The 26,919-nt window shown below is 48.0% G+C and overlaps 8 protein-coding genes across 8 annotated transcripts; 6 read left to right on the plus strand and 2 right to left on the minus strand.

The window, feature by feature from the left end:
* Nucleotides 1-601: 601 nt before the first annotated feature.
* Nucleotides 602-3,302, minus strand: sac6 (fimbrin). Its single transcript, XM_024826175.1, has 6 exons — nt 2,950-3,302; nt 2,632-2,842; nt 1,883-2,571; nt 1,449-1,816; nt 835-1,428; nt 602-782 (listed from the first exon to the last, which is right to left on the minus strand). Exons 1-6 carry the CDS (start codon nt 2,970-2,972, stop codon nt 748-750), a joined length of 1,920 nt encoding a protein of 639 aa, XP_024687168.1. The 5' UTR covers nt 2,973-3,302; the 3' UTR covers nt 602-747.
* Nucleotides 3,303-3,721: 419 nt separating this feature from the next.
* Nucleotides 3,722-7,642, plus strand: P174DRAFT_436997 (DDHD family phospholipase). The gene is made up of 3 exons (XM_024826176.1): nt 3,722-5,677; nt 5,783-7,018; nt 7,117-7,642. The coding sequence occupies exons 1-3, from the start codon at nt 4,206-4,208 to the stop codon at nt 7,247-7,249; spliced, it is 2,841 nt and encodes a 946-aa protein (XP_024687169.1). The 5' UTR covers nt 3,722-4,205; the 3' UTR covers nt 7,250-7,642.
* Nucleotides 7,643-8,001: 359 nt separating this feature from the next.
* On the plus strand, nt 8,002-8,885 carry P174DRAFT_399495 (PaaI family thioesterase). The gene has a single exon (XM_024823875.1). It carries the CDS (start codon nt 8,106-8,108, stop codon nt 8,541-8,543), a length of 438 nt encoding a protein of 145 aa, XP_024687170.1. The 5' UTR covers nt 8,002-8,105; the 3' UTR covers nt 8,544-8,885.
* A 167-nt stretch (nt 8,886-9,052) lies between these two features.
* Nucleotides 9,053-12,560, plus strand: P174DRAFT_447186 (PX domain protein). The gene is made up of 2 exons (XM_024828646.1): nt 9,053-9,809; nt 9,857-12,560. Exons 1-2 carry the CDS (start codon nt 9,241-9,243, stop codon nt 12,234-12,236), a joined length of 2,949 nt encoding a protein of 982 aa, XP_024687171.1. The 5' UTR covers nt 9,053-9,240; the 3' UTR covers nt 12,237-12,560.
* A 430-nt stretch (nt 12,561-12,990) lies between these two features.
* P174DRAFT_500222 (transcriptional coactivator p15/PC4 family protein) lies at nt 12,991-13,795 on the plus strand. Its single transcript, XM_024830955.1, has 2 exons — nt 12,991-13,374; nt 13,429-13,795. Exons 1-2 carry the CDS (start codon nt 13,099-13,101, stop codon nt 13,648-13,650), a joined length of 498 nt encoding a protein of 165 aa, XP_024687172.1. The 5' UTR covers nt 12,991-13,098; the 3' UTR covers nt 13,651-13,795.
* A 2,810-nt stretch (nt 13,796-16,605) lies between these two features.
* P174DRAFT_426860 (uncharacterized protein) lies at nt 16,606-20,200 on the plus strand (the record flags this gene model as incomplete). Its single annotated transcript, XM_024825405.1, has 5 exons — nt 16,606-17,346; nt 17,398-17,490; nt 17,574-19,207; nt 19,435-19,949; nt 20,013-20,200. 5 exons carry the CDS (start codon nt 16,606-16,608, stop codon nt 20,198-20,200), a joined length of 3,171 nt encoding a protein of 1,056 aa, XP_024687173.1.
* An 821-nt stretch (nt 20,201-21,021) lies between these two features.
* Nucleotides 21,022-23,014, minus strand: P174DRAFT_456279 (putative C6 finger domain protein; the record flags this gene model as incomplete). Its single annotated transcript, XM_024829415.1, has 3 exons — nt 21,022-22,070; nt 22,118-22,784; nt 22,880-23,014. The coding sequence occupies 3 exons, from the start codon at nt 23,012-23,014 to the stop codon at nt 21,022-21,024; spliced, it is 1,851 nt and encodes a 616-aa protein (XP_024687174.1).
* Nucleotides 23,015-25,009: 1,995 nt separating this feature from the next.
* P174DRAFT_437002 (uncharacterized protein) lies at nt 25,010-26,779 on the plus strand. Its single transcript, XM_024826177.1, has one exon. It carries the CDS (start codon nt 25,170-25,172, stop codon nt 26,679-26,681), a length of 1,512 nt encoding a protein of 503 aa, XP_024687175.1. The 5' UTR covers nt 25,010-25,169; the 3' UTR covers nt 26,682-26,779.
* Nucleotides 26,780-26,919: the final 140 nt, after the last annotated feature.

Below are 26,919 nucleotides of genomic sequence, written 5' to 3' on the forward strand. Positions count from 1 at the left end.
CATGTTAAATGTGCCTATTGCATGGGTATCCTATGTTGCTACCTAGTATGGGAATCAGAATACTTGGGATCCATACAGGATATATAATGCCTAGTCTTGCCATTTGCATCAGGGGAGTGTTGCTAATAAAGAGTGGTTTATCAGTAAGATTGGGTGGTGTGGCCCTCTTTACTAACATCTTCCAACATCCTCCTTGCTGGCTGGTTTGCCCAGGATATTAATTTTTATATATATTGCCTAATTATAATAGTGAATGCATGTAACCACTTTCTAGCCAGGCATGAAAGATCACTGGATAGGTAGTTCTACGTCATATATGAAACCCTTAATATTAATATTCTATTAATAAGTTACTTGCAATTATCCATTTTTGAGCCATTATATTTATATTAATAACGCTTAAAGTAACCTAGTCTACCTCATGGTATAGGTCTCTTTATTCACCAGTAAGGTTCATATTCGCAATGCAGGCCCTTAAGATATGAATAATCCTTAAGACTGCTGTCAGATTAGGCAACCATTATCATAAAAGAACCATCATTACATAACGTGGTTCGAAGAGCTAATTTTGCATCTAATATCATAATCCTTGTAGAACTTAGAGCCGAGGTAGCCAATGCATCTCAAAGTGGATACATTATGAAGTACAAGATAAAGGTGGCTTGAAATATCCGAGTTTCTGGCGAACCAGGGACAGAAACATGTTTCATGTTATGTCTCAGCTGCAACAAAATTGTACGGAGCTGATCATTGCATCTTCTCGTATGTGGCCATCAGAGAACCTATTTGGATGAGTTAGTAGGTATGATCTGTGTGGAGAATAACCCAACTTACCAATAAATGTAGTGACCAAGCGAGACCGCACTTGACAAATATCCTCAGGAACCAACCAGATAGTCGCGCCTAGCTTTCTTGCTATGCTAATGCTCAATTTAGCATTAGCGTACGCTTCCTCGTCTGATCGGCCGGGCGTGACGAGGTCGTAGTCAACATAGCTACTCTTCATCCCGTTCAGAACATCAAGAAGGAAAAGTCCCGTGCCGATGGTTTGGTCCTTAAAGCTGCGTATTGACGAAGTTCTGCCTCCTTTGCGGGACATGTCGTTTGCCCACCGGATCATCTCGGCATCGGTGATCTCACGCTTGCCCATTCGCTGCGCGAGGCTAGACAAGGTGTTTGTTATATCTCTCCGCATCAATTGCCAAACTAGTCCCAGCGTAAGTGTACGTTGTCCATCGGTAATGTCCGCACCCTGTACTCCTACAAGGGAGAACCCGATGTGCTTTCCAAGTTCGATTGCATAGTTGGTGTTTTCCACAGCTTTGAACCGCATCATCTCGCCGCCAGAACTAGGCGGTTTGTTAACATGTCTCCAGTTGACACTGCCAGGGATCACTTTGTCGTAGGCTTGAAGTAGAATGGTACCATCTCGAAGATCATCGAACAACGAGTTGACGGGGGCTGGACATCGAGCGAGTTCAACCACAAGGTGAACACTCTAGCTTCTCTTTCTCCTTCTGCGTCGAAATCCTCAACCTCGAGTTTCTCCTCCTCAGTTATTGGGTCGAGACCAGGAATCGTGTTGAACAGATTGGCAACAAATGCAAGGTTAAGTTTGGGGTTTCCAGCAACAAGAGATGAAGGAGTCAGGAATTTTCGACAGTTTAGTTTTTCTGCATTTGCCAGAACTTGCTCTGCTCGCTCAAGTAGGTCTCGAGTCTCAAGCGGAGCTCTCGAGCACAGATTGGGAGCCAGCTGACTCAAGAGGACAGCGTAATTTTCACCGTTTTTGACATCGGTGGAAAAATTCGTCACCCTGAAACAGGTCAGCTAGCTGCATTGTTTCGCAGGAAATTGCCATATTGCAAGCGGCCCAACCTACCTCTTGTCCCACTTTGCATTCTTCAGATGATAGTTGAACCAACGCAACAAGATTTGCTCTGGAGGGAGGCGCAAGAACTGGTCTAGCGTTTCGTCGTCCTCCAGAAGCCGATAGAGTTCGGGATGAAGCTTGATGTCAATCTTGCCCAAAAGCCCGCGCCGGATAATTTGCCAAATCAAGCCCAAGATCAGGTGCTCGCGTACCTCTATGATGTCGCCGCTTCCAATGTTAACCACAGAGCACCCAATTCCCTTGGCCGAATTGATCACAATGTTATTATTTTCAGTCATATGGAATGCATTTAATTCCTTGATCTTTCTCCCAGGCTTATTCAGGACACGCTCATCAATGGTATCTGGGACGCTGTCATTGATAAGTTTTGCTAGGACCAATCCGTCCTTGCATTTATCAAACATCTCAAAAGTGTCAGTGGGGAATGGTAGCAGATGGCCAATATCGGGATCCCCAGCAAGGACAGCATTGATGTGTCTGGTGAACTCAGTTCTCTCATCTTCATTGATAGTATGAGTGACGTTGGCGGAAGAGCCCTGAACGTGAATTCGCCCCCCTACGCTGCCTTTGGAGACGTGTCGAGACACACCCATTCCAATCTCGGGTATCCCTGGAGCCGCACTCGGGCCGGCAGTTGCTCTATTTTGCGCTGGAGTAGAGCGGAGTCTTGAAATGAGCTGTGGAATACGTTTTTAGCTTCTCATGGTCCCAGTAGCGATGAAGATACAAACACGAACATCTACATAATCTTCGAGCTCGACTCGACGAGAGCTGTCGAGATCGACTTCCTTCAAAGCCTGGCGCACGACGTCGTACGGCTGACGTTCGGACTGCTGGGTGGCCTTGATCACAGTAGCCTCGTCCAGATACCCCTTATCGTCAACATCCAATTTTCTGAATGCATCCTGAAGGGAGAAAATTTCACTTTGGTCAAAGTGTGGATATTTCCTAGAGGTGACCCATGTGAGAAAGTCTCAAAACAAGACGCTGTGTGAAGGTTTTCTGTTGAGAAGAACGGCGAGGCACATAATAAACAAGAGAGATTAAATACGAACCTCTGAAGCTTGAGAACGTTCATCTTCTCGATGAGCCGATATGCTCGTCCTGTGGATGGGAGCCTTAAGAAGACCAGAATAGATCTGGCCCCGAGATGAGTTCAAGAAAGGATGTGAAGACGGCAACGGAATGAGAACGAGAGTATAAAGTGGAAGAAGGCAATCAGGACAAGAGAGTAGCAAGGATGAAGTTTTCTCATCCAGCCGCGAGACTATCGCAAAAATCGGGGCGGTCGAGCTGAGCGTTGCGTGGTTTCAGGCAGCCGGTAAAGAGTGACAATGAGTAAAGCTACCTAATCTCCGGATACCCCTGGAACTGGAAGCGGGATGTTGAGAAGCGGGGTGGGGTTGTGGCTTATGGAAACATCTACGGATTACGCAGTACTTGAGGCAACGACAACAACATCAACGCGCTTCAAATTATATAGGAGGTTGATACTGGTGAGCGATTGACCACTGACTAATTACTAGGCGGATAGAGCAAGAAGTTAAGATTCACTTCAAAAGTTCGAGCCTCTCCCTCGAGACTATCATGCATTTTTGTTTGTTGCTAATGACTATTTCGTACTGGCGACGTCATCACATGACCGGTCAAACAATGACGCATGAAGTGGGCTTCTGTTACTACCCGATGTGTGAGGGGTACCATACAGTTGTAATCTTACGAAAGGGGGCTTTGGTGATCTTCCATGGTGGCCATGGTCTCTTATTTTATCAGTATTAATATACAGCCCTGTTAACCTACCTAAGGTACCTTACCTTAGGCTCCTACAGATAATCTGTGTTAATTGTTTTCAGGTGCGCTATAGGTAAACTCTTTGCTGATATTTTACCATGCGTGCGGGCTATACATTTAGATTCACGCATTGGTAATTCAGCTTATACCTCTCTACTTTGAATATCGATTTCTTTTCTGAGACGATCCGATGATTTCATAGACACACACCATCAAGAGGGCGCCATCTTGGCACTTCAGCCATTACTAGACTCCATGTGTTTTTTCCCCCCACATCAAAGATAACATACCTTAGTGACTGCTCTTTTTCCAGTGCAGCCATTGTAATTATATTGCGCCGTTTGGCTTGCCGAAGAAGCTCCCGTACCAATATCTGACCCTAACACTCTTAATCATCGAGACGGGGGCATCTAGTGCCATCTCATTCTGCGTCTTTATCCTCTCATACAAACCAAGGTTTTTGAGTAGTATTACGACCGCCTTGGCCCGCACATTTATCTTTCGGGGTCTTCAGGGCTCCATGTCCAGGGAAAGTCAGAGAGGGTCCTTTCTGGGAGCCATCTCTTCCTGGAATGCATCAAGAAACACCAAGACTCCCCCCAACACCGATGGATCAGACGTTCTTCCTAGATCTCAAGGCGAAGATCATACAATCACACACAGGCATAGACTTAGCTTGCGCCACTACCCTCCGGATTGTCCCCCGCTGAGGGTGAGGTGGTTTTACGCTGTTGACTCTCCAAAACGGAAACCACTACTCTCAGAACACCAGAAGGAAGAACCGAAACCCCTACCTGCGCCCAAGAAGTTTGTCCCATTTTCGTCGAAAGATTCCCAGGCCATTGAGTCCACTTTCCAAAAGCTCTCGGACGTTGAGATTGCTCAAGAACAAACACGAAAGAGTGAATCGCTTCGCGAAACAAGGAAAGGGTTATTTACGGTGCCTGTCAATGAGGACAACCTATTTGACGTGGACATCGAACGAAGGGAGCTCACACCGGCGTACTGGATAGGTCCCACCTATGAAGTGCGCCGGGGTACGTGGTTCTTCCAAGAGGGGTTCAAGCCGTGCGAAGAAAACCTGGCCACGCAGCTTGAGGAAGGATATCTCAAACTTAAGCCATGGCGCCTGGAAAATGACCAAAGCAAACTCTCGCAGACCGTTGCAAACCCAACCTCCCAGCATGCAGATAGATCAGATGTGAACAAGTCTGGGTTGCAATGCACACCCGAACCAGAGCTATGTGCTTCGCGGCCACTTACTGGTCAGGCTGGACATGCAACTTCTGTCCGAGTAAACGAGCCTCGGCACTATCGTCTTTTTGGTGCTTACATGAACTACATAGTGACATATCAGGATCATTCTACAGCTTTGTTGGCGAATGACGATTTCATGTCACGAATGAGCAGTACCGTTTACCAGAAATTGGGCGGTATACCAGGTACAAGAGTGGTGCGTGGTTTTATTGAAACTAAAAGACAGAAGGAAACATCGGCTGTGAAGAGTCGAGATCATAGTGTTGGTACAAAATCTTCCTCCGATACCCCTAGTGCAGCCTCGACAGACCACGAGGTCAAGTCTGATTCGGAAATTTCTTCAGACACACGCCCTAATGAGGATGTGAGGAAGAAAGTGACCAATCAGGATGATCCGAGGTCAACTCTGGAACGGCAGATGTCGTCCCTTGCTGGTGAACCTCAAAATACAGCTGAGCTTGAGGAGCAAGCGCGGAAGCAGGAGGAGAAGGAAATGGAAGTCTCCAGAGAAGCAGATGAAGAGGACAGAGAGCGGCAGATTGATCATTTGATCCTTGTCACACATGGAATAGGCCAGCGACTTGGGTTGCGGCTAGAAAGCATCAACTTTATTCATGATGTGAATGTTCTTCGAAAGACCATGAAGAGCGTCTATAAGGCTTCTCCTGATTTGCAAGCCTTGAACTCTAGTTTCTCAGACAGTCAAAAAAACTGCCGCGTTCAGGTACTTCCAGTGTGAGTTAACCCACCCCGGGCAACTGTCAAGTGCTCAACTGCAGATTATGACCATCATACTGTCCTGGAGTCACTCGAAAGAGCTCTCGTACTAATTGGATTTAGCTGTTGGAGACACCTCCTTGATTTTCCCTACAGAGGGGTGAGGCAGAATCGTAAAGAACTTGATTTAGCCGATGCAGACTTTCATGACGACAGTTCTTATCCTGGATTGAATGATATTACCCTTGACAGCGTTCCCGCAGTCCGGAATCTCATTTCTGATTTGGCAATGGACGTACTCCTCTATCAAAGTGCTTATTGTGAACACATTTCTACCATAGTTAAGCAGGAGTGCAATCGGATTCTGAAACTCTTCAAGCAGCGAAATCCGACATTCAAGGGCTCTGTAAGCCTCTGTGGTCATTCACTTGGTAGCGCGATCCTGTTTGATATCCTATGCCACCAACCGTCGACTCCTCCCACGTCCGGAGAGAGGAGGATGGACCGAGACGGGTCTCAGGACATTTTGCTCGACTTTGACTGCGAAGAATTATTCTGCTTGGGGTCTCCAATTGCCCTTTTCCAGATGATCAAAGGAAACACCATTGCTGGGCGATCTGTGATTGACGGGGCAAACACCAAGAGGTCCAAGGAGGAGTGTGATCATCGGAACCCAACGTCTTCTTCCTCCGCGAGCCGTGGCGCATCAGTTCATGCGAGCACGGCGTCGGGTGAAGGGCCGACTATCGTATCGTCACCGAAGTGTCGGCAACTGTACAACATATTTCACCCTTCTGATCCCGTTAGTTACCGAATTGAGCCGCTAATCTCGCCGGCAATGTCGTCGCTCAAGCCGCAGCCCTTGCCATCGGTAAAGAAGAGCCTATGGGCAGCTCCTGGGCAAAGCCTATCCATGATTGGCAGTCGTGTTGGCCAGAGTGTGGGAACCTTATGGACCAATTTCGCAACCGGGGTCGCAAGCAGTCTACTTAACCGCAGCCTCGGCCTTGGTTCGGAGGAAACTTCACAATCCACAGTGATTGCTACCGAAACTCAAATGTCTCGAGGATCACTGGCTAACTCTTCTCTTGGAGAGGATGGCTCTTCTCGGTCTGGTTCGGGCCTTGATAGTCAAGAAGAGTCTGCCGATAGATACCGTACATTGATTGACTGGAACTTAGAAACGCTCTACGAAGGGACCAACAGAACCAAGACTAGTCATCACAATGACATTTTACATTCCGCGGCCACTGAGTCCGCCGTTGGCCTAGAGAGCGAGGACCTAAGGAGGTTGAAGATGGAAGATGCTAAAATGAGGGCACTCAATACTAATGGACGAGTTGACTACAGCATCCAGGAGTAAGTTATTTTTTTTCTTCCCTCCAGCTATCGAGGATCTTTACGTTCCTGTCTGGATCCCTCGAACCCACGCCCAGGATGCTAATACATTTCAATAGGGGTGCATTCGATATATCTCTGATTGCAAGCATTGCCAGCCATTTGACATACTGGGCCGATGAGGATGTAAACCACTTCATGCTTTCACAGATGCTATCAAGAAACGGTCGGCATCGAAGTGTCAAGGACTGATACTTCCCCTGCTCGAATTTGTCGGAGATTCTCTTCTCGCTATATTTACGCTCGATCTGCTTCCGGTCTCAAGCAAAGCCTGGACTAGGCGGTAAACCAGTCCTTGCTTCTGTTATTTTGTACCAGTTGGAGGCGAGGATACGTTGCCTTACACCGGCGACACCAAAGCCTTTCCGTGGGAGCTTTGCCTGTCTAAGTTGGACCGGAACCATTGCAATCAAGATTTTCAGCGGTATACGTGGGATAGATCCTAAAAAGGATACGTGATGTCACGCAGGATAATCGCAATGATACTGCCCCTATGATGGCTCCAGGATGATGCTGGGCAGCATGTAGAATACGCCGTGTATTTGAGAGATTCAAAGTTTACCATCAAAATTACATTGTGTCGGGTGTTCTATTTTGAAGAATGAAGAACAGACAAATGACTTACATCAAAGTGTTGTTCCAAGTCCCATTATTACAGGCTTGTGGACGTATTGTTTCTGCTGATGAACAGACAAAACGAACTCCTAATCAGCCATGGATCCCGATCTACTGAAAGGATGCGATTTTGAGTAAGATCGAACCAGAAATAAATCGGGTTTGTTTCGTACGACTCGTGCCAGATCATTACTTAGTTAAGCTCTTAGCTAAGAGTAATGTTCCTGTACCTAGGTACATTGCAGACTTCAGACTTTACCTTTTTAGGCATGCGCTAGGTGATAACCCTAAGGCTTAGACATAACTTCGAATCAACCCACTCGTCGACAGCGATGGAAAATAATTTCTCATAGTTATCTATCGGCCAACGCTTTTTGGATGATTATCCCCCCTATCAATGCCGCAATCATACAACTAACAGACCACATCCATTATGAACACTGAGCTCCATCAGGTCTCGAATGTCTGGGACCGTATCCGTGTTAACAGCCCAATATACGCGTTCCTTCTCGACGACGTTGAAATCTATAGCGCGCAAAAGGGGAAAGTTAATGCTCGCCTTCGTGTTGCTCCTCATCATCTGAATTCCAAAAACACACTGCACGGTGCCTTTTCCGCATGTGTCACTGATTGGGCTGGTGGGCTTGCTATCGCGTCCTGTGGCCATGACTCTACAGGCGTGAGCACCGATATCCATGTCAATTACGTGTCAACGGCCACGACAGGGGATTGGCTTGAGATTGAAGGCTGTGCAGATAAGGTTGGGAAGACGCTTGCTTTCACGACAGTAATTATTTCCAAAAAATCAGAGGCGGGGAAGATGACTATCGTTGCCAAAGGTTCACACACGAAATACCTCAGAACCACTTGAGGATAGCTCTCTTGATATCCATGACTCGCCGACAGCGTCTTGCGCGCTGCAGAAACATCATAGAATAGCTCGATGGCTATTCGTCAAGTACTTATACAAGCCCGCCATCTTCTTTGCATCTGGCATGATTACATGTTCTTTGAATGCTGGATTCACTCGGATAGCGGAGATTATAAACCCATTCTCGATAGCTTTAGATACCTCACCATCTCATCAAGATGTGAGGCAATAAAGAATGGGTACATAAACCGTCTAGTCCGTTGTTAAGCTATAGGATTCTAATTATTTCCACCTCCTGGTCGCATCCAAATGAAACTCACAAGTATGGATCTGACACCTACGGGAAGACACATCATGATAATTCGCCAGCACCACCTCATTTTGGTGTCACACGTGATATTACCATACACATGAAAGGGTGTCAGCAACGCGTGACATATTATATAATCAATATCTGGGACCAAAAATGGGAACGTATCGTCATTTACTGAGTATTTAGAGCTCGTACTGAGGAAGCTCTGTATGAACGCGATGGGTGGAAACGAAGTCTCTGGCTCCAAGGAAATTGGCCCAGCTTTTAGACTATACCCATCACAAACACCCTAATCTGTTTCAACTGATCATTTCTACAACCCCCAAGTCGTTAATAGACCCGACACAACGTGGCTAATGCCACCCTCGCCCGAGGAAAGTCATTATGGATGATTCCATTGACAGGCCTCTTCCGTCTCCCTTGAGCGAGACTTGCTCTGATGTCCGGGATGCCACTGACTGTCTTCTGACCTCGCGTCGTGACGATTTTAATCGACCAAGTGATTTGATACCTACCATTACCCCATCAAAGGGGCCAGTTGATTACATGCTACGTTTCCTCTCATCGGCCGATAATTTAACTTTGACCTGGTTTGTTGCGTCCTTGGCGATAGTAACATATGTTCTCCTAGGCAGGATTGGACTGCTTTTGATTGGGCTGGTGGCCGGCGTCACTCTGCATGCATCATGGGAGGCAGCCGATACTGGTCTTAGGGGGGATCCAACGGGTACTTCCAGTATCTATAGGAGGAAGGAGCTTTCTCTGAATATAGCGAACCGATTGCTGCAGTTATCGAGCCGCAGACCTTCAGAACCAAAATCAAACAACGGCGGGATTATTGCAGAAGCTGCTGAGGGGTTGTCTGAGCCTGATCTAGATTTCTCTGGTTTTCCACCCAAGACAGCGGCAGCATTGCGGTCATTGACCAATGCTGTTATAAAGGACTATGTAAAGTATGTTCGCATCACATATGTCTCCGCACGTTCTGACAGAATACAAGTCACTGGTATGAACCTATATTGCCAGCAGAGCAAATGTTCCCTCTCTCCTGCCGGAAATTGTTGAGAGACTTTATTATTTCCCTGTCCTCTCATCTATCTCGAAAACGGCCGGCGGATGCATTCTTGGAGTTTCTCACAAATTCTTCTTCTATGGTTATCGTGCTCTTGAATGAATTGTCAGCGGCGTTCCAGCATGTCGAGGGCCATTTGACGCCAGAAGATGCAGTCAAACGGTACCTGGATTTACATCCGGAAAGCAGTTTAGCGAACATTTTGTCGGAGCAGCAGCAGCGATTGAAATTAAAAATGGTAGCAGATGATATCCTATCCAGCTTTTTGGAACCAGGAGCGTACGCTTGTTCCGTGCTGAGGGAATTCCTTCGCGAGATTCTGGCCGGTGTAGTATTAGAGTCGGCAATCTCCAGTCTTTCGCGATCGGAGACGATCAATGGCTGGATCATTCATCTTTTAAAGGAAGGTGAATCGGAGTTGTTGAACGCCATTGATGCGGGGGTCGAGGGGGCCAAGGAACAAGTGGTCGCGGTCGAAGGCGCCCACGAAGAGAACAGGTCTACAACAGTTCCGTTTAGCAAGTCAGATATTGAGGGGAAACCTGCTGGACATTCTGATACTTATGGAATTCTTCCTACGACCAAGGTCGTTGAGGTTCCAATCTATCCACCAGAAGGCGCCACGGTTCGGACACAGGACTTGCAGGTCCAAACCGCTCGTCTGTGTTCGCCTGAAGATGTGCAGTCCTCAGATTCCCAGTCAACCATGTTGCCGCACCACTCGCTTGTCGGGACCCAAGACAAAGAGGCAACAATCCATACACCGATGGCCAAAGACGCCGCAGAGATTCGGAATGATTATGATCCGACAAAGATAGCGTCCACGAAACAATATCCTCCAGTTCAACCTACAGACCCATGCATGGCACCGCCAGCCTCGCATTTACCGGATTCCCCATCTAAAAAATCACCTGTCACGACTCTTCATCATGCATCCGTTTCAGTAGAGGAGCTTTCTGAAGCTAGTGAGAAAGCATCAATTCGGTCAAAACTTACATCGAGTTATTTGATCCAAATCGAGCCAGCAGCCACACGTCGCACTGGGTGGATGATTTTTAGAAATTATGCAGATTTTGAATCACTGCACGGCACCCTTGGAACGATAGCGAGGCTTAATAAGTTACAGGATTTCACGGAAAGCTACCCTGCCTTGCCACCTTGGAAGGGGCAGACAAAGGGAGCCCTAGTGCGTAATCTGGAGAGGTACCTTAAGGATGCCCTTCAGTATGAAGCACTTGCGGATTGCGAGAGAATGAAACGGTTTTTGGAGAAGGATGAGCGCCTCGATCCTGGTGCCAGCGATGCCTCGGCTAAATCTGGGTTTCCGTTTCCCACCTCGGTGGCGCTCGAAAACATGGGCAAAGGTATGCTAGGCGTTCTGACTAACGCACCAAAAGGCGTTGCTGAAGGTGGTAAAGCCGTCATTGGTGGTGTGACCGGGGTGTTCGGAGGAGCGAACGGCAAAAAAACATCATTCAGCTCCAAAGGATATCAAGGAAACCATGGCCGTTCCCTATCAACTCGATCCATCTCACAAATGAACTACGAGAGTATAGTCTCTGACAGTGTGATCGGGCCGAAGAGACCTGTTAGCGAGAACGATAAGACAGAGCGTTATTCTTTAGCTGTCGTCCCTACCCCCGAGTCCTCGAGTTCTCAGGAAGTCCATCCCAGCCCTGGGAGCGGAGACGTTGTTGACTCTACTATACCAAGGTTCGGAGATCTTGCAGCTTCGGATTCAAAACTCGAGAGTCATCATCTCCAGGGGCCTTTGTCTGACTCTGATGGTGGGGCTAACATTGGTTCCCGCATAAGACCGAAGGAAGAGCAGAGAGCGTCAGATGGTCAAAGTACTGTGCGGCGTCAAGAAAGCCCTATCTCCCAGGAGGAGACACAAATAGCTGTGGAGCTAATCTTTGCGGTTATCAATGAACTATACTCATTGTCATCTGCATGGAACATCAGGAGAACACTTCTGAACGCGGCCAAGTCGTATATTTTACGCCCCGGAAGCCCAAGTCTAGAGACGATTCGCACTCTCTTACAGGAGTCCATGATTGATGCTAATACCTCGGATGCATCAATCGCATCCGGTCTGACCAAGCTCCGCGAGAATGTCCTGCCGACGAAAGAGGAGTTGGAGTCCTGGCCTCAGTCGCCCAGTAGCGCGGAAAAGGAGCGTATGAGGGAAACTGCGAGAAAAACACTTGTCCTTAAGGGGCTACCGCAGGCGCTTACAAGTGTCATGGGGCCGCTGCTAGTCGCGAATCACTCGAGAGGGTCTTTGATTGTCTACAGGTCGAAATGATTGCGCGCGGTTTTGTTTACTCCATTCTTCTGCAAGCTCTGAGAGCTCTGACTTTCTGATCCGTCCGAGAATGGTGTGATTTTCAATGAAGCTGATGATTATTTCTCTCCCTTCTTAGCCGGATCATCCGTGGAAGACGCTGCCCAGGAATTTTCATTAAGATGAAGTTTGAAGAGGGGAGTATGAACATTAAATGGTGTTTCGCATGTTTAGATTCGCGCGTTCAAAATTTGCATCACCTGTTGGCACACTCTTATATCAGAAGTTACACAACTCTACCCAACCAAAGGTTGTAAGAGGAGCATATGATTCTTTACAATAGGGATCTTAGATCTTTGAGTATCAGCTAGAGATTTAGTTGTCTTTCTTCTGTTCGAATGTGGCTACACGTTATTGCATATTGGAAGTAGAAATGACCTAAATCCTTTGATACCTGTTCCTTAAAGCTCTGAATATATGCATTACTAGGTAGCATCAATATTAGCTTGTGGAAGTTGGAAAGGTACCTTTACATGGTTTCTAGCAGTGTAATAGGTCTCTCATCTGAGTATCTAGAAGACATACTAGACTTATAGAGCTACAAAGTTTTAGCAGTACACGCACCATAGGTGGACCTCAGAGTTTAGTTCGAGTTAAACCCAGCTGGGAGATCAGGACCCACTTCGTCCTTGCTACTCCATTATTTATCACGTGATATGACGCGTCTTATATTCACGCATCCATTGAATCATCTTCTACTAGAGAATCACTAGTTATGCTTTTCAAACCACTGTGAACAACTTAATTGTAGTGGTCTCTTATTCATACTACCACAGTTTCCATCTCGATTCTTTCCCCAGTTGTCCACGACCAGATCTTGGGGATGCCGTCTGGGCCCAGGAAGCGCATGCCAAGTGTCAGTGATGACTGCAACAACAATGAAAACTTCCAGCAGAAGAAAGCAAAAACCGAAGCATCAATGAGTTCACCACCCCATAACATGCATAACGCAGTGAACTGGAAAATTGATGCAAATGGAGACAAATTCTGGGAGCTTTCTAAAATGCGTCGTGTCACTATCTCCTCCTTTCGAGGGAAGACACTCGTCAACATTAGAGAGTATTATGAGAAGGATGGGCAAGAGCTCCCCGGGAAAAAGGTAAAATGAGCTTAACATGAGGCGCTGTCCCACCTCAACTGACTTGCACTATAGGGCATTTCTTTACCAATCGACCAGTTCTCTGTTCTTGTAACATTATTACCAGATATTGAAATGGTGCTTAAAGAGAGCGGGGAGTTTGTGCCGCGGCCAGATTATCCTCAGGCCAATAAAAAGCCAAATGGTGATGATAGTAATGAAACAGACCACAGCGCGGAATATGAGAGCAAATATTCAATGAAGAAGAATATTGAAGCAACCAGTGAGGAAGACTAGAACCAGGACAAGCTCTTATTTGGTTCAGGAACCACAATGGATGAAATTATACATATTTCTCTGTTTATATTTGTGCAAATGATGTGCGCCAAAAAGCAGCAGAGTGGAAGTGGAAGAGAAGGAAGGAAAGGAAAGATTAGGCAGGGCCCGCTGCGATAACCTTCCCTGTTGCTCACAGGGTGTAGGCATACACAGGCTCATGAGCTTCTATCCTTCAGTGATTTGAAAGGCATTTCCAGTCTTCTCCCAAGCAGGCATTGTTGTGGCCTCAATTGCCCATCCACAATTCTAGGTACTGGATTCAGGGACTCAGATGCTAGAGTGCCCTTGAGCTCCGCGTCGCCGCCTACAGAGTCGCGGAGGATTTAGCCTTTTGTTGCCGTTCTCAGGTAGCCAGCCTCCTGGCCCAGAAGCCAACTTATAAGCATCTTCTTGCGGGGGAGCCGAAGTGCTGAAACACCTCCAAATTCGTTCAGATTTGTTGACTCTGTAGGATTGCCTAGGCAATCGGGGTAAATACACACAAGAAGTCGTTGCGTATTAGGCTTCCGTATGAATATTGTCTCCGTCACAGATTGCTTGCTGGAAAGGTGTAGGAAGCAACTTCCTAGGCAAATTGTTCTAGACAGATTGGAAGATGCTACGTGCAGAGAAAGGTATCTGTTGACTGCAACACCGATGCTATGCCGCCCACAATTCTGGCTTTCATGAGGCCGGATCTCTTCTCAGTTATGAGCCTATGTTGGCATACAATTTGACAATAATGATGGAGAACATACAGATAAGGTGTATTTATGACCGAGCCTTCTCCTGCGGGCTCGATCAAATACTACAGGTGAGGAGGATCGATGGGAGATGGGTTCGACCAAGGAAAATCCATATATGCGGCCTTTATGTCCTGGTTTGAATGTCTTTCCTACTAATGACAGGGTCGGAGGAAGTTCCATCATAACGCAATACCTTTTTTGTTGCAGTTATGAGGGCCTGCCCATGGCTCGCCAGAATTGCTGGCTATTTTTCACACGTGTCGACAACCATTTCATCGTTCTTGCTAATGCCATCTGCTGACCACCTTCCAATGCAGGGAATAGACGGCAGAGGCTAGGCTTTCTGGCGACCTTTGGTCTTCCATCCGTTCAACTCCCAATAAGTTGTTGAAGTGGTCTTGCCAATATGTCCGTGGACACGAATGTCTCCCCATCGGATAGCGTCGAGCCTGCAACCTGCCGTCAATTACATGGCAATGGCTGTCCAAAGAGATCAGTCATCTCCTTCAATAGAGGATTCCTCGATCGCTGACTGAAAATTACCGGCGGTACATATGTACCATGGTAGCGTACGCTTGGGCGAAGAGAACAGTCAGCCGCTTGATAGTTCAGGTCAGGTAGTCTATATCGATTTCACCATCAACTTTCGACCCTTGTTCGTGCCCAGTACACCTGCCAACGTCGGGGATTTTTCAGGTGGGGCAGAAGAGCGATGAATATGATGCCTGAATACCTGCTAGGCCAGAAATCTTCGCCATTACGACGGTATGCTGCTCTATATAGGAAAGAACGGACCGTTCCTGTCCATGCGCAAGGTATTGTTTCTAAGGACAGAGTCAGATGCCAATCTCTCCGATCCTCTGATGCACACAACTGATAATCATAGTACTAATACTTACTACGGGCACTTATAGATGCACTAAACTTGTCTATCATCTAAATCAGTGGCAGAATGGCAATAATCACCAGTAGATAAATATACATCTATAGCATCTTAACATCTAAAACCCACCTGGAGAATCAATCACAAATCATATATGCAGTAGCGCCACGCATTTAAAGGACATAGGTATCCATATCGAGTAATTCAGAGAAAGTATACCTATTTTCTTGGCAATGCAGGACCATCACTAAAATATAACGTAGGTAAAAAGAACATAGGCAGATACAGAGTGGACTAAATATTAGACTGAGGAAAGCTTGTATGAGACCGAACAGTAAGTAGTGTAATAAATTCCGACACTAATGTCAGTAGCTTAAATAATATCGCTGAGTATACTTACAGCCAGACATCGACACCCCACTGCCCCCTTTTCCCGCACCGCAAATTGTCCAACCACCAGGGTGACACTGACCACTGACCAGTCCTCCGCTTCTCTCCCCTGAACCGCCTACCATCGCCGATAATGATGCCACTATCAATAATCATGTCTTGAGATTTCGTATATTTTTCCCCACCATCCTGTAGTTGGACATTCTTGTTGAAGCTAGGTTTCTCTTTCAATCTTGAATTGATTATTTACGAGCAAAATTATACGGCATCAATTCTCTATGCTCGATAATCTGCTAAACAAGCCGGTGGTACGTCTGACGGTACCTGTAGACAGCTTCTGAGCAATTTTGTTGTCTGGCTTCTGCCCACTCTCCAATAAACGGCAATTGACACAATTCCAATCTTTCTGCAGATTATCGTCCCTGATATATTTCCGTACAGAGCTCCCAGCACAGCATCACCACGCTTCTGATGTTCTGAGCCGTCCATCGATTCCTTCCGAAGTGACCACTTTGATCGCCTGGCTAACTATCTCCTTGCTCCGGTCTCTGCCGCCTCGCTCAAACTGCAATTGCGACCGGCTATCCTAAAGTGTACGTTGCTTCTGATTGCGCTGCTCGCTGGCTGTCTCCTGGAAGCAATGCGCTGTCCGTGAACGCATTGCATCCTGCGCTAAACAACGATGCGCTGAGCAAGGCGCTCAAAACTGAGGAATATATATTAAGTTCAGGCCTCGACGATTTATCTATGCCTACTTGTGGTTGCCTCACAGAATAGCCACCTCTTGCTTCTCGCTTGGCAGCTATTGGGAAATGAAAAAGGGCTGCACAAACGCTGCCGTGGAAGACAACGTTCAACCAAGGCGAACCCATCGTCCCTGAAAACACCACAAGCTCCGCAACAATCATTACAACAATGCCCGAGTTGATACCAGAGCGGACGACCAACGCGATTTCGGAATTCCAAACCGATTATGATGGGATTCTAGAAGGCCTCGGTAGCCTGAATCGTTGGTCTCAATCAACCGTTTCTAGCAAGGATTCGCCTGTCAACCGTTCTCGGAGAAATTCATCGCCCAGTAATATTGAATCGCCAAAAGCAAATGCAAGCCCGGCTAGCACCTCCAGCCCTGAGTGTTATGTTCCCGATCACCAGCGTGGCCAATCACAGGGGTTTCGTGTCTCCCAGCCTTCGATGTCAGCAAGCCATACCGAAGCGTCCAGACTTGAATCATCAGATGCTGGTACGATACCCAAGTTGGCGGGGAATGATACCTTCGATTCAAATCTTGAGACATCGGAGCCTGTGTTAGCCTCCCCCGCTCTCTTCCAAAACCCGTGGGCAAAGTCAAGCTCAATCAGCATGGGCTCTGGCGAACATAATCTATCTCGTGATCCAGCGAGCTCTCAACCGGTTGGCGACAGCTCACGCCCAGCATCAGCCAAGGGATATGGCTCTGGACGACGGCGGCGGGGCTATTCCCAGAAAGCAATGCTTTCTAAAGCATTGCAGAAGGCTAATACTGCAGTTCTCCTGGACAATGCAGCTAATTTCGAAGGTGCAATGGAAGCTTACAATGATGCTTGCCAACTTCTACAACTAGTCATGCTGCGAAGCAACGGAGGAGAAGACGAGAGAATGAAGCTTCAAGAGATTGTGAGTTTACCCTCTCTACCCCCGCAGAACTTACTGACAGGGATATTGTAGCGCGACACCTATATGCTTCGTGTAACCGAGCTGCGTCGTATGGACTTCTCCTTCCGCGAAGTTAACAGCAAAGCGCTTCCTGAACGTCCCTTAGTCAGGAGTCATACGGAGCAATGTCCCAACCCATAGATGACGAGGATGATTTTCATCCTGAAGAGAGATATGACTACTTGCAGTCCAGATCTTTAGTTCATGATAATCCGATCTCTGAAGGATCTAGAACCATGGTACCCAATCAAATACCTCCGAGGCGTCAGTCGCTATTGCCGTCGCCTTTGGAGGATGAGTCAAGATATGCTATACCGTCACCCGTGTCCGGCAGACCGGCTCAGTCTGATTCGTCCAGGCAAGCGTCGGAGAATTTGTTTCAGGGCGCACTGGACCCTCCGCAGGATACATATTTGACCAGAGGGCTCGGTCAGGATGAGGAATCCTCGTCTTCCGGGGATCCTCATTCTGAGTTGACCTTACTGAGCACTCACGCCAGGGACATTTACGAGTCAACCTCGTGGCTCGATACTATCGACGAGTCTGGTGCTTCTTCACCTTCTTCCCAGCACTCCCGAGTATCATCTGTATATCTACGGCGGAGGAGAAGCTACCGCTTCAGCCATGGTACTGAAGCCGAATTTGATGCTGCATTAGATGCTGCCGTTGAGGCTGCATACGATGAAGGGTTGGAGCCTGCGGTAGAGGTGGACGGTTACGATACAGACGATGAGATTGTAGCGAACGCTCGCAGGAACGTTGAGTTGGCAAAACAGAGAGTAAGGGAAGCGGAGAGAGAAGCGGAAGTAGCAATAACACAGGGCCACGATCTTCGCCACATGCTCGAGCAGACGAGGCTCGACCATTCAAGTGATTTGATCCAGGATTATCCTGACGATGAAGCCGAAGAAGAGGAGCGATTGTTGGATGAAATGACCAGTGGGTACGTTATGGATGATTTCGCATTTGATCTCCAGTCAAAATCTGCTCTTCCGCGCCAGTCAGGTTCAAGCGTGTTATCCGCTAGGACCTGGGAGAGCTCGGTTGTCCCTAATTCAGCTACAACAACGCCCGGCGTGACTTTGGCTCCGCTGGAGGAAGATGATGTTGTGTTAGAGGATCAATCAGAGAAATCTCAGAGCGCACTTACTCCATTGGAGTTCGACCTAGTTTCCTCACATCATGTTCCTTCCGGTCTGCCCAAACAGTCTTCTGTGCGAACAGCGAGTCCAAGCGTGCGAGCACGACGAATGTCAGGTCAAAACCCGACGGAACTGAAAATCGAAACAAGCTCTCGTCCTAAGATTGGCGATGATGCGCTCACCCAAGGCTCCGCGGATACGGACACGTTTCGACCACCCCCTGTCCCCAAAGACGGATCTCAAACACTCTCTTCCGCAAGCTCCACTTCAAAAACTCCCGCTTCAGCTTCCGTTCTTGCATCAGCCGTGCATCTTAACCGAAGGAATGCTTCAATTGCATCACTGGCTGAAGATGGTTCCACCATTGAAGTACTAGAGAAAGTTATTACAGAGGAGGGAAAACCGTATGCCAGGATATCGAAGGTGCCATCACCCGCCCGTCTGATTGGCAAGGTCCCTTCGGCTCCAGACAACCTGGGCAAGTTAAATTCAGGTCTGAAGACGTTCCGGCCGAGGAATGTCTCTGTACCGGCGCCTGATCTGTCTGCCAATTCCCCGGAAACACCATCAAGCGGTGCATTCCCGGACCTCCATAAGGGAACAGCAATTGGCCCGGCTCCTTCTCTACCTACACCTATTGGTGCAACTTTTGCGCCGTCCGGTCTCACCAGTGGAGGCCTGTATTTGTTCGATAGCCACATCCACTCACCGACAAGCCCGGATCCCCCAATCCAATGGCTGCGAACGCCCCTATTCCTTTAGAGCCGTGTCCCGAATCTTTTCTCTTACGTCCATTCTGGCTCATGAGATGTATTTACCAGACCATCGCTCATCCGCGAGGGGGTTATTTATCTACGAAGCTATTCGTGCCCCATGATGTGTGGGGCGTTAAAAACGTGAAACTTAGGGCGGTCGAAGAAAAGGTGTCCAACTGCGACTTGTTGACGGCGGCGTTACTTAAGCTTGCTAAGGTGGACACTTATGACGCCGACGCCGTCCTGGAGGAAATGCAATCCTTGGAAGCTGTGCTCGACCAGGTGCAGGTGTCTCTGTCAAAGAAGATTAGCAGCGAAGTCGGCGTGCAAGGGGCTTTGCCGATCTTCAAATATTCTCAGAGCTCTGAGGATGCGGCAAATGGGTTTGATATTATGCCGCAGAAAGTCAACAGCAGTTCAAGCAAATCGTCATATCTAACTTCGTGGCGAAAATTGCGTTCCAAAAACTCGGGTTTCGGTGCTCCCGCTACACCGGTGCATTCCAAAGAAACCAGCAAAGATAATTTAACAATCAGTTCGCTTCCCATGACTTCGTTGCCGACTTCGCAGGCTGCCAGGCGTGTTACACCACAGGCCCAGTTCAGTGGACCCAACGCACATTATATGGCTGCGCTCGCCCGACTGTGTGACGCGGCGCAGGTGCTAGGTGAGTACCTTTTCTCGTGCTTTCTGTCAATCCTGCTGTGCTAACGGAGGCTATCTGATGTAGACCAGATTGCCCAGCAAGTTGAAGACCCCGGTCTCAAACATTCCTCGCCCACATTAGTCGGTCTGGAATTGAGTACACGCCATGCTGCTGAATTTTTCGGATTCTATATCTGCCGATTCGCTTTGAACGACATTGGCATGATGCTTGATAAGTTCATCAAGAGAGGAAGTGAATGGGTTTTGATCTGAGTGTGAAGGCGTTCGAGCCTTAGCGTATTTTGCTGCTTGTTCACCATCGACGGTCTCCGCCCTTTAGCTTCTGCTATTTTAACTCTTCTGCCCTCTGATGTCCTCCATTTAACACTGATACACCTCTCCCATAATAAATGCCCCTTATTAGAATATCAAACGGAACTGCCCCTGTCCCTCCCCTCCCCACCGAAGTCACTAATGCATGAACGACCGTCGACTATCCTGACCTATAATCTCAGCTTTCTCTGGAGAACAGATCCTTCTGCATACCCTATTACTGTATTTTCTCTTGCGATACCATTGCCCTAGATTGCTTTCAGGTTATGAAGGGTTGTATGTGCTTGTTCGTTTGTCATGGTAGCAAGCTTTGAAATCTGCCCAGATTTTTACATTTTGTCTCAAGTACTGAAGGCAATTAATTATATCAACGGTGATGTTCTCTCGCTGGGGGTTCTCAATCTGTTGCATCTCATGTCATCTATTACCCACAAGTGATCCAGTGTATGGAATTGTGTTTATTGGACTGAGCTTGTCACTTGAGTAGACCTTCGATTACTGAAGAGCTTTGAGCACGTGCTAGGTAAAAGAACAGAGTACAGGGAAGCGCAAGAGTGGAGTTTCAGAGACGATGGGAGGAGACTGAGATCCAATTATCAGGACTGGGATCAAGCATGAATAAAAAAGAAGAATGAATTATGGCATTTGTGCATCAGACCCTAGCTTTCCTGTCAGCTGTCCTGAAACAGTCACCCAGTATTGAGTGTATTTATCGCATGATAAACGGCGAAGCCTGAATTCAACTGATTCATCTGACCCGTCTATACTCGTCGACTGGTCGACCTGAGACAAATTTGCCGTCGTTTCTCTGCGTCGCGAATGATCTCTGCAGATAATTTGAGGCTTGGGGCAAGGTGTGCGTATCTCTCAACCTCGGCCATCACACTGGATATTATCGCATCCACTCGGAATCCCGGAGGCAATAAAGTAGAGAGTCCGGGGGACATCGTGGCCCCCATGATCAACAATGTCTGCGATACCATAGAGAGCGCGCCCTGCCAGAGATAGGGCAGATGGCCTTCGCGATGACTGGTAATATTCTCCAGCTGGCGCAGCGTGGCCTCCAAGCACCGCCGGCAGCATTCCCTTACTACCTGGTCAGTTGCAGCGTGCTCATTCTCAAAGACAGCTAAGATGTATGGCCGGTATATGATAGTCCGGCACGCGTAGTATCGCAATCGGAGGACTGTCTGGACGGGGTTGGAAATCGGTGTGTGGTTGAGGGGGAACTGGACTGGTTGAGGGAGACTCTCATACCACTGGGAAAGCTGGAAATCCAGCTCCGAGACAATGGGCCCAAGTGATCCGAGAGTCAGCGAATTATCTTTCTGGTATATCATATGGCTGACGCGATTCAGGAGTCGCCGAAGAGCGATCTCAGCAAGGAAATACCATAGTTCCTCGCGACCTACCGAGCCCTCCACTAAGCTGGTTTGACGATCTTCATTATCAGCTTCATCATCTTCTTCGTCCTCCTCCTCGAAACCACCGGGAAGGTCGACAACTTCTTCGAAGTGCACAATGCCCGAGTGAGGCAGATCCAACTCTGCCAGCAAGTCGCTCTCATATAAGAGAGCATTCCAGTACACTCTCACACTCAGTTCTCTCCACTGAAGGGGTACACGGGCGGGGTCCCCGAAGAGTAATTGTAATTTCATACTAGCATTGGAGAGGAGGGTCCAAGCCTCCAGCGGTCTGACTAGGTAGAATAAGTAGGCAGACGCAAGGATGATGCACTGAGCAGCCAGAACAGAGTTGCGCATCATTACTGATGGCAGAAGATTCCACGCTGTTGCAAAGTAAGGTAGTCCTGGGGGTCCATATCTGAAGGAATAAACGAGATGCTTCCGTAGTGACTGGCGCTGCCTAGAGCCAAGACCAAGAGGACAACGCAGCTCTCGGGTCCCTCTCGGAATCCCAGAGAGACAGCTTTACTGTAATAGCGTGTCCAAGTGTATGGATTCACACAGGCGTACCAGACATTGACACGCTCGAAAAATGACTGTACATACGTTGTTGTATTGGTCAAGTCGAACCCAGCAGCGGAAGGAAACTTAAGCGGCTCGCGGGCCATCTCAAGCTGCAGTAACGTCTGCGGATCGTAGGGACCAGCGACCAGGTCCCGAATAAGGGGCCATTGTAGAAGGTGTAGCGCGGGAGTAGTGTGCACCTTGGGCATCGTTGAGATGCTCGTTGGTGGGTTCACCCAGGACCCAAGTCCGGCAACGGAGGTTCTCCCAGACATGGCCGCTATAGTGGATGCCTTGGCGACCGCATCGTCACTGCCCACATTCGTATCATTGCTGGTGGTAGGGGATGTTGAAGACAATGGGAAATGGGTTGCTTGTCCCACCAGAGTAGATTGAAGTAGACCCTCGATTCTATTCAACCTCTCAATGATTAGTTTGTCGCCAGCATCGAGCTTGATGCCTGGTTCCCTGTAAACACAGTCTGCGTCTAGGTCTGTACAAAGTTGACACCTCGGGCGCGCGCCGTTACATCGAGTCTTTCGTAAGCGACATATCTGGCACTGCGGTGCTCCTCATGGGTCAACCAATACCCAGGTGGCGAGCGGAAAGGGGAGGGCAAAAGTGAAAAGAAGAAGTCGAGGATACATACTGCGATCGTCGCACGTCTCCGAGGGTATTCTGTTAACTCCGAGTTGGATCGCTTTTTCTTGCTGACTTGAAATTCGGTAGTGCCGCCTGCAGTGGCCGAGTCGAGGACCAAGTCTCTCTCTGGAGAGGGCGTCATGATGTGAATGGCCAAGGTTCTTTCATATCACAATGAGAGAAACTCGTCTGCCCAGACTTTGGAGATATGGAAGAAAGCAAAAATGGCGTGAATCTGTACTCTCTGCAAGGGCTGAGTAGGCTTTTCATAGTGGCACTGCCTGTCATCTAAGACCAAACTCTCTGTCCTGTGGCTTGGAACATCCTCGAAATGCGGTAGGAGAGCTGACAATAGAGAACAAGATCCTAGGACAGAGGTAGACGAGTCAATGTGGATGATGATGCGATGATTAGAAGCCCATGGTGAGATTTCATCAAGCGCTAAGCAGCTCTTATGTGGCTCTCGCGATACACGTCGAATGGCTTCTCAAACCAAGTGCTGAAATGCCACAATCAGTGAGATGTCACAAGAAGAGCCCCGAGAAGTAAGCAGGGAGGAGGGGAAAGGCCAAAATACCTAGTTGAGCAGACGACTCGGGAACCAGAGAAGCGAGATTGACATTTCCCTGAGTGAGTCTAGGGCAGGTCATAGTGGGCATTTTATTATATTGTTGGACTCCCTGGGTAGTCTTTAGTATCCGGGGGAGCGGGGGAAAGACAATACTAATGACTTGGGAGTTTGAAGGAGCCAGATTTCACTGAATCACTGGACCCAATAATAATGCAGTAGTAGATTAAACCCTACCATAATATCATTAGATACAAAAAGAAGCGTAGAAGCACAACCGAATCAGAAGGCAGGCTCATCTTAGTGCGATGCGGAGAAGGTGATATCAGGAACCTCAATGGGCCATAGTGGATGACTCTAGTGAGTGTAATCGGGTTCATTCATAAATTACTACTATAATTATTATTGTTGTTGTTATTATTACCTCAAATAAGTTGCAATATTGCCCTCGACTAGGTAGGTAGGTCGTGAGTCGTATACGGTACAATCTGTGATGAAGAGGCGCTTCCATTTGCCGGATTAAATGGATTGTCAGAGCCACAGGCATCCTAGATAGCTACTGTATGAACAGGTAAATAATATCAACCTTTCAGGACCGAGTAGTGGAAACCGCCTTGTTCAAAGCCTTTTTGGATTTGATGAAAAGGAATCTGCCTTGAATGATTGGGATACATGATTAGGGTCTGTCCAGCGTACAAGTGAGACTATAATTCATTGATTTTTAGCACCGGCAACTAATTCTAGAGACGGCCACTGATCCGTGCTGGAAGGTCAACGGAGAATATTGGAGCAGATATTAGTAGCGGTTTTCATTGAACAAAATACGTCGGTACCTATTTCTATCCGTGGATACTAGTACCTACCTAAGGTACAGTAGCTACGGCACCTAGGTAGGTATTGCCGAAGTAAACTGGTATTGTGAATACATCAACCGTCATCTTCCTACAGGTCGGGGGCCATAGTATTGTCATTGAGGTTACAAGGTTGAAAGCTCAAAGATCTTGCTTGGTATATACCTTAGGACATGATTGCTCAGGGACCTCGCGGTATGTACTGGGTATAGAGTTTCCTGTATAGAGAGGTACGGAGTTTAAAGAGGGCATCAATAATCCGCCATTGAAAATGATAATAGTACGTTTACCAGCTAGATAGATAGGACTCTCACTTCATCATTTGCTTTACCCTTGCTGAGGGTACCTTAGTGTCACTGTGGTAAATCTGGTGCCAGTTCCCAGAGCTAGACCCGGCCTGGAGTGCTTGATGGAAATCATGGAATATCCTAAGAGTAAAGTACCTAGCTTTTACTGATCAACTGGAAGTGATCCAGACACGTGCAAGGCCACCCGACGCGTCGAAACCACCAAAACAATCCCTAGTCAGGGGCGACGCGAGCCGGATGGGGAGAAGTACTGATTAACCAGAGAAGAGCCTGTGTGTCCTAGCTAGCAACTCTTGTTCCTAGTCAAGATCCTGGTTCTATGAATCATTGCGCTATTTATCTATCTGCACCCCATCCCTGAAGACGCGTTCTACGTTTCATATACCCCAAACAGACCTCACTAATTACGCGTACGAGAGACTTCGACGGGTTATTGATTATACACAGAAATCCCGCTCTATTGAAAAAGTAATTCAGCGCACTCCTTTGTTCAGCGGGAAAAAGCCTTGTCCCTGCTGTTTTTCTTCATCTCGCCGCATCCGAAGTTTCTGGATCCAACACAACACAACAATGCCACGCCCACCTACAAAGCGCAATCGTCCCACATCGCGACATGTCCGAGCTTCGCCCAAGGTATCGCAGAAAACCAAAGATCCTGAAACCAAGATTACTGCCAACAAGTCAGGACCTCTACACGGAACCGAGGATGACAAGAGGCTGGAGGCGCATCCGGCACCTAGTGTCGATGATGTCAAATTCGCAAGACAATTGAGGGGGCAGACACCCATGAACAAGAAGCAAGAACAAGCAATTGAGTCCTCGCCTATGGGAGAACGTGGAGCTACGGGCAGCCGGCCACCCACGAGAGCTCGAGGCTATTCATCTACGCTATCAGTTGGCAGACGAGGGGCTGATATGAGCTCCAAGATACCTGGCACTCCAGGATTCGAGAGTTCGATATTGAGCAATTTTAGGAGACGACCGCGGCAAGCAAGCATTCTCCAGATGATGCAGGCAGACGACGGATCTTCTGATTTCGGAGACCTTGACGATGATGATTTTCTTGGTGGACTGAGCCCAGAGGATGAGTCGACTCCCCTCAATGTCTCCAGAGGGAAATCCCTCGTTATTAGACATGCCTCTTCCTCGCCTCTTTCGGATCGTTCGCACCCGTCCAGCGGAGGATCGCGAAAGCGCAAGCGCACCGGGGAGGAGCTTCAAGTTCCCCAGTCACCTTTGGCCGTTGTGGAAAACTCGCCTGCTGGTTCAATAAGCCCGGAGCGTGGCGATGAAGAGCATGGCATTCCTCGTGAGGTTTCACAACACTTGGCAGACGAGGAAGGATTGAATCGGACGGTGGCACCACCATTGAGCAGCAGCCCAGTGTCAAGTCCCCAGAGTAGCCACTCAACGGTGGTGGCCGCTAAATCACCGGCAGACTCGCTGGAGCATACGAAGGACCGTAACACAGGAGAATGCAGTGAAAAGCTCACTGTGTCCACAGCAAGTCTTCAAGACAGATTGCTTCCTCGGCGACGTCATAAACATCGCAGACGCAATGGAGTACCCGATGATGTAATTCTAGATGATGAAAGCGAGGAGGACTATTCTGTCGACCAGGATGAAGATGAGTTGTCATACTTGCCCACTAGGGAGCCAGTGCGAGCACAACGACGGCGAAAGGACAAACAAAAGCCATTGGAGGTTGTTCGATCGAAGCACAGGAAGCAAGGTGCAGTCGCTGCTCTGAATGGTGAAGTCATCAGTCAAACTGAGTCTTCTGCACATACAAACTCAGCTGGAATGAAGGACACGAGGCAAAAGAGAGCTAATGCTCCACGAAGAAAACAGACTGCTGATGCCGACAAGGAGAACCAAGCAATCGAGGTGTCCTCGCCTCTGTCCTCACCGCTCGACACGGATGCATTCGATCTAGAATCATCGCCGGTGCCAATACCCGCTAAGAATTACCTGAGCGAGGAGCTCAGATTGCAAGCCAAGAAATTTGAAGAGGTTGACAGATGGCAGATGGATTTTGAGGATGTGGTAACAACAGGCAGTCAAACCAGCCCATGCAGATGAATAATGTATAGCTTGTCTAGGGACTGTTGCAGGTTCAGAACGGTGAATAGCTCTGTTGCTCTTATGAAAGATATTGCATGAAGATATACAAAAGACCCGATAGTCTATCTAGTGTCTCGACTACGGAATACTGGTTCTCAAATTATTGCCCTTTCTGTACTCGACAACAGGGTTACTCCGACCTAGTACTCCGTACCTTATTCGGAGTACCTATACCGACGTTAACCGGCCCGGGCCC

Source organism: Aspergillus novofumigatus, assembly GCF_002847465.1.
Source record: "Aspergillus novofumigatus IBT 16806 chromosome Unknown P174scaffold_1, whole genome shotgun sequence".
In the NCBI taxonomy this organism is placed as follows: Eukaryota; Fungi; Ascomycota; class Eurotiomycetes; order Eurotiales; family Aspergillaceae; genus Aspergillus; species Aspergillus novofumigatus.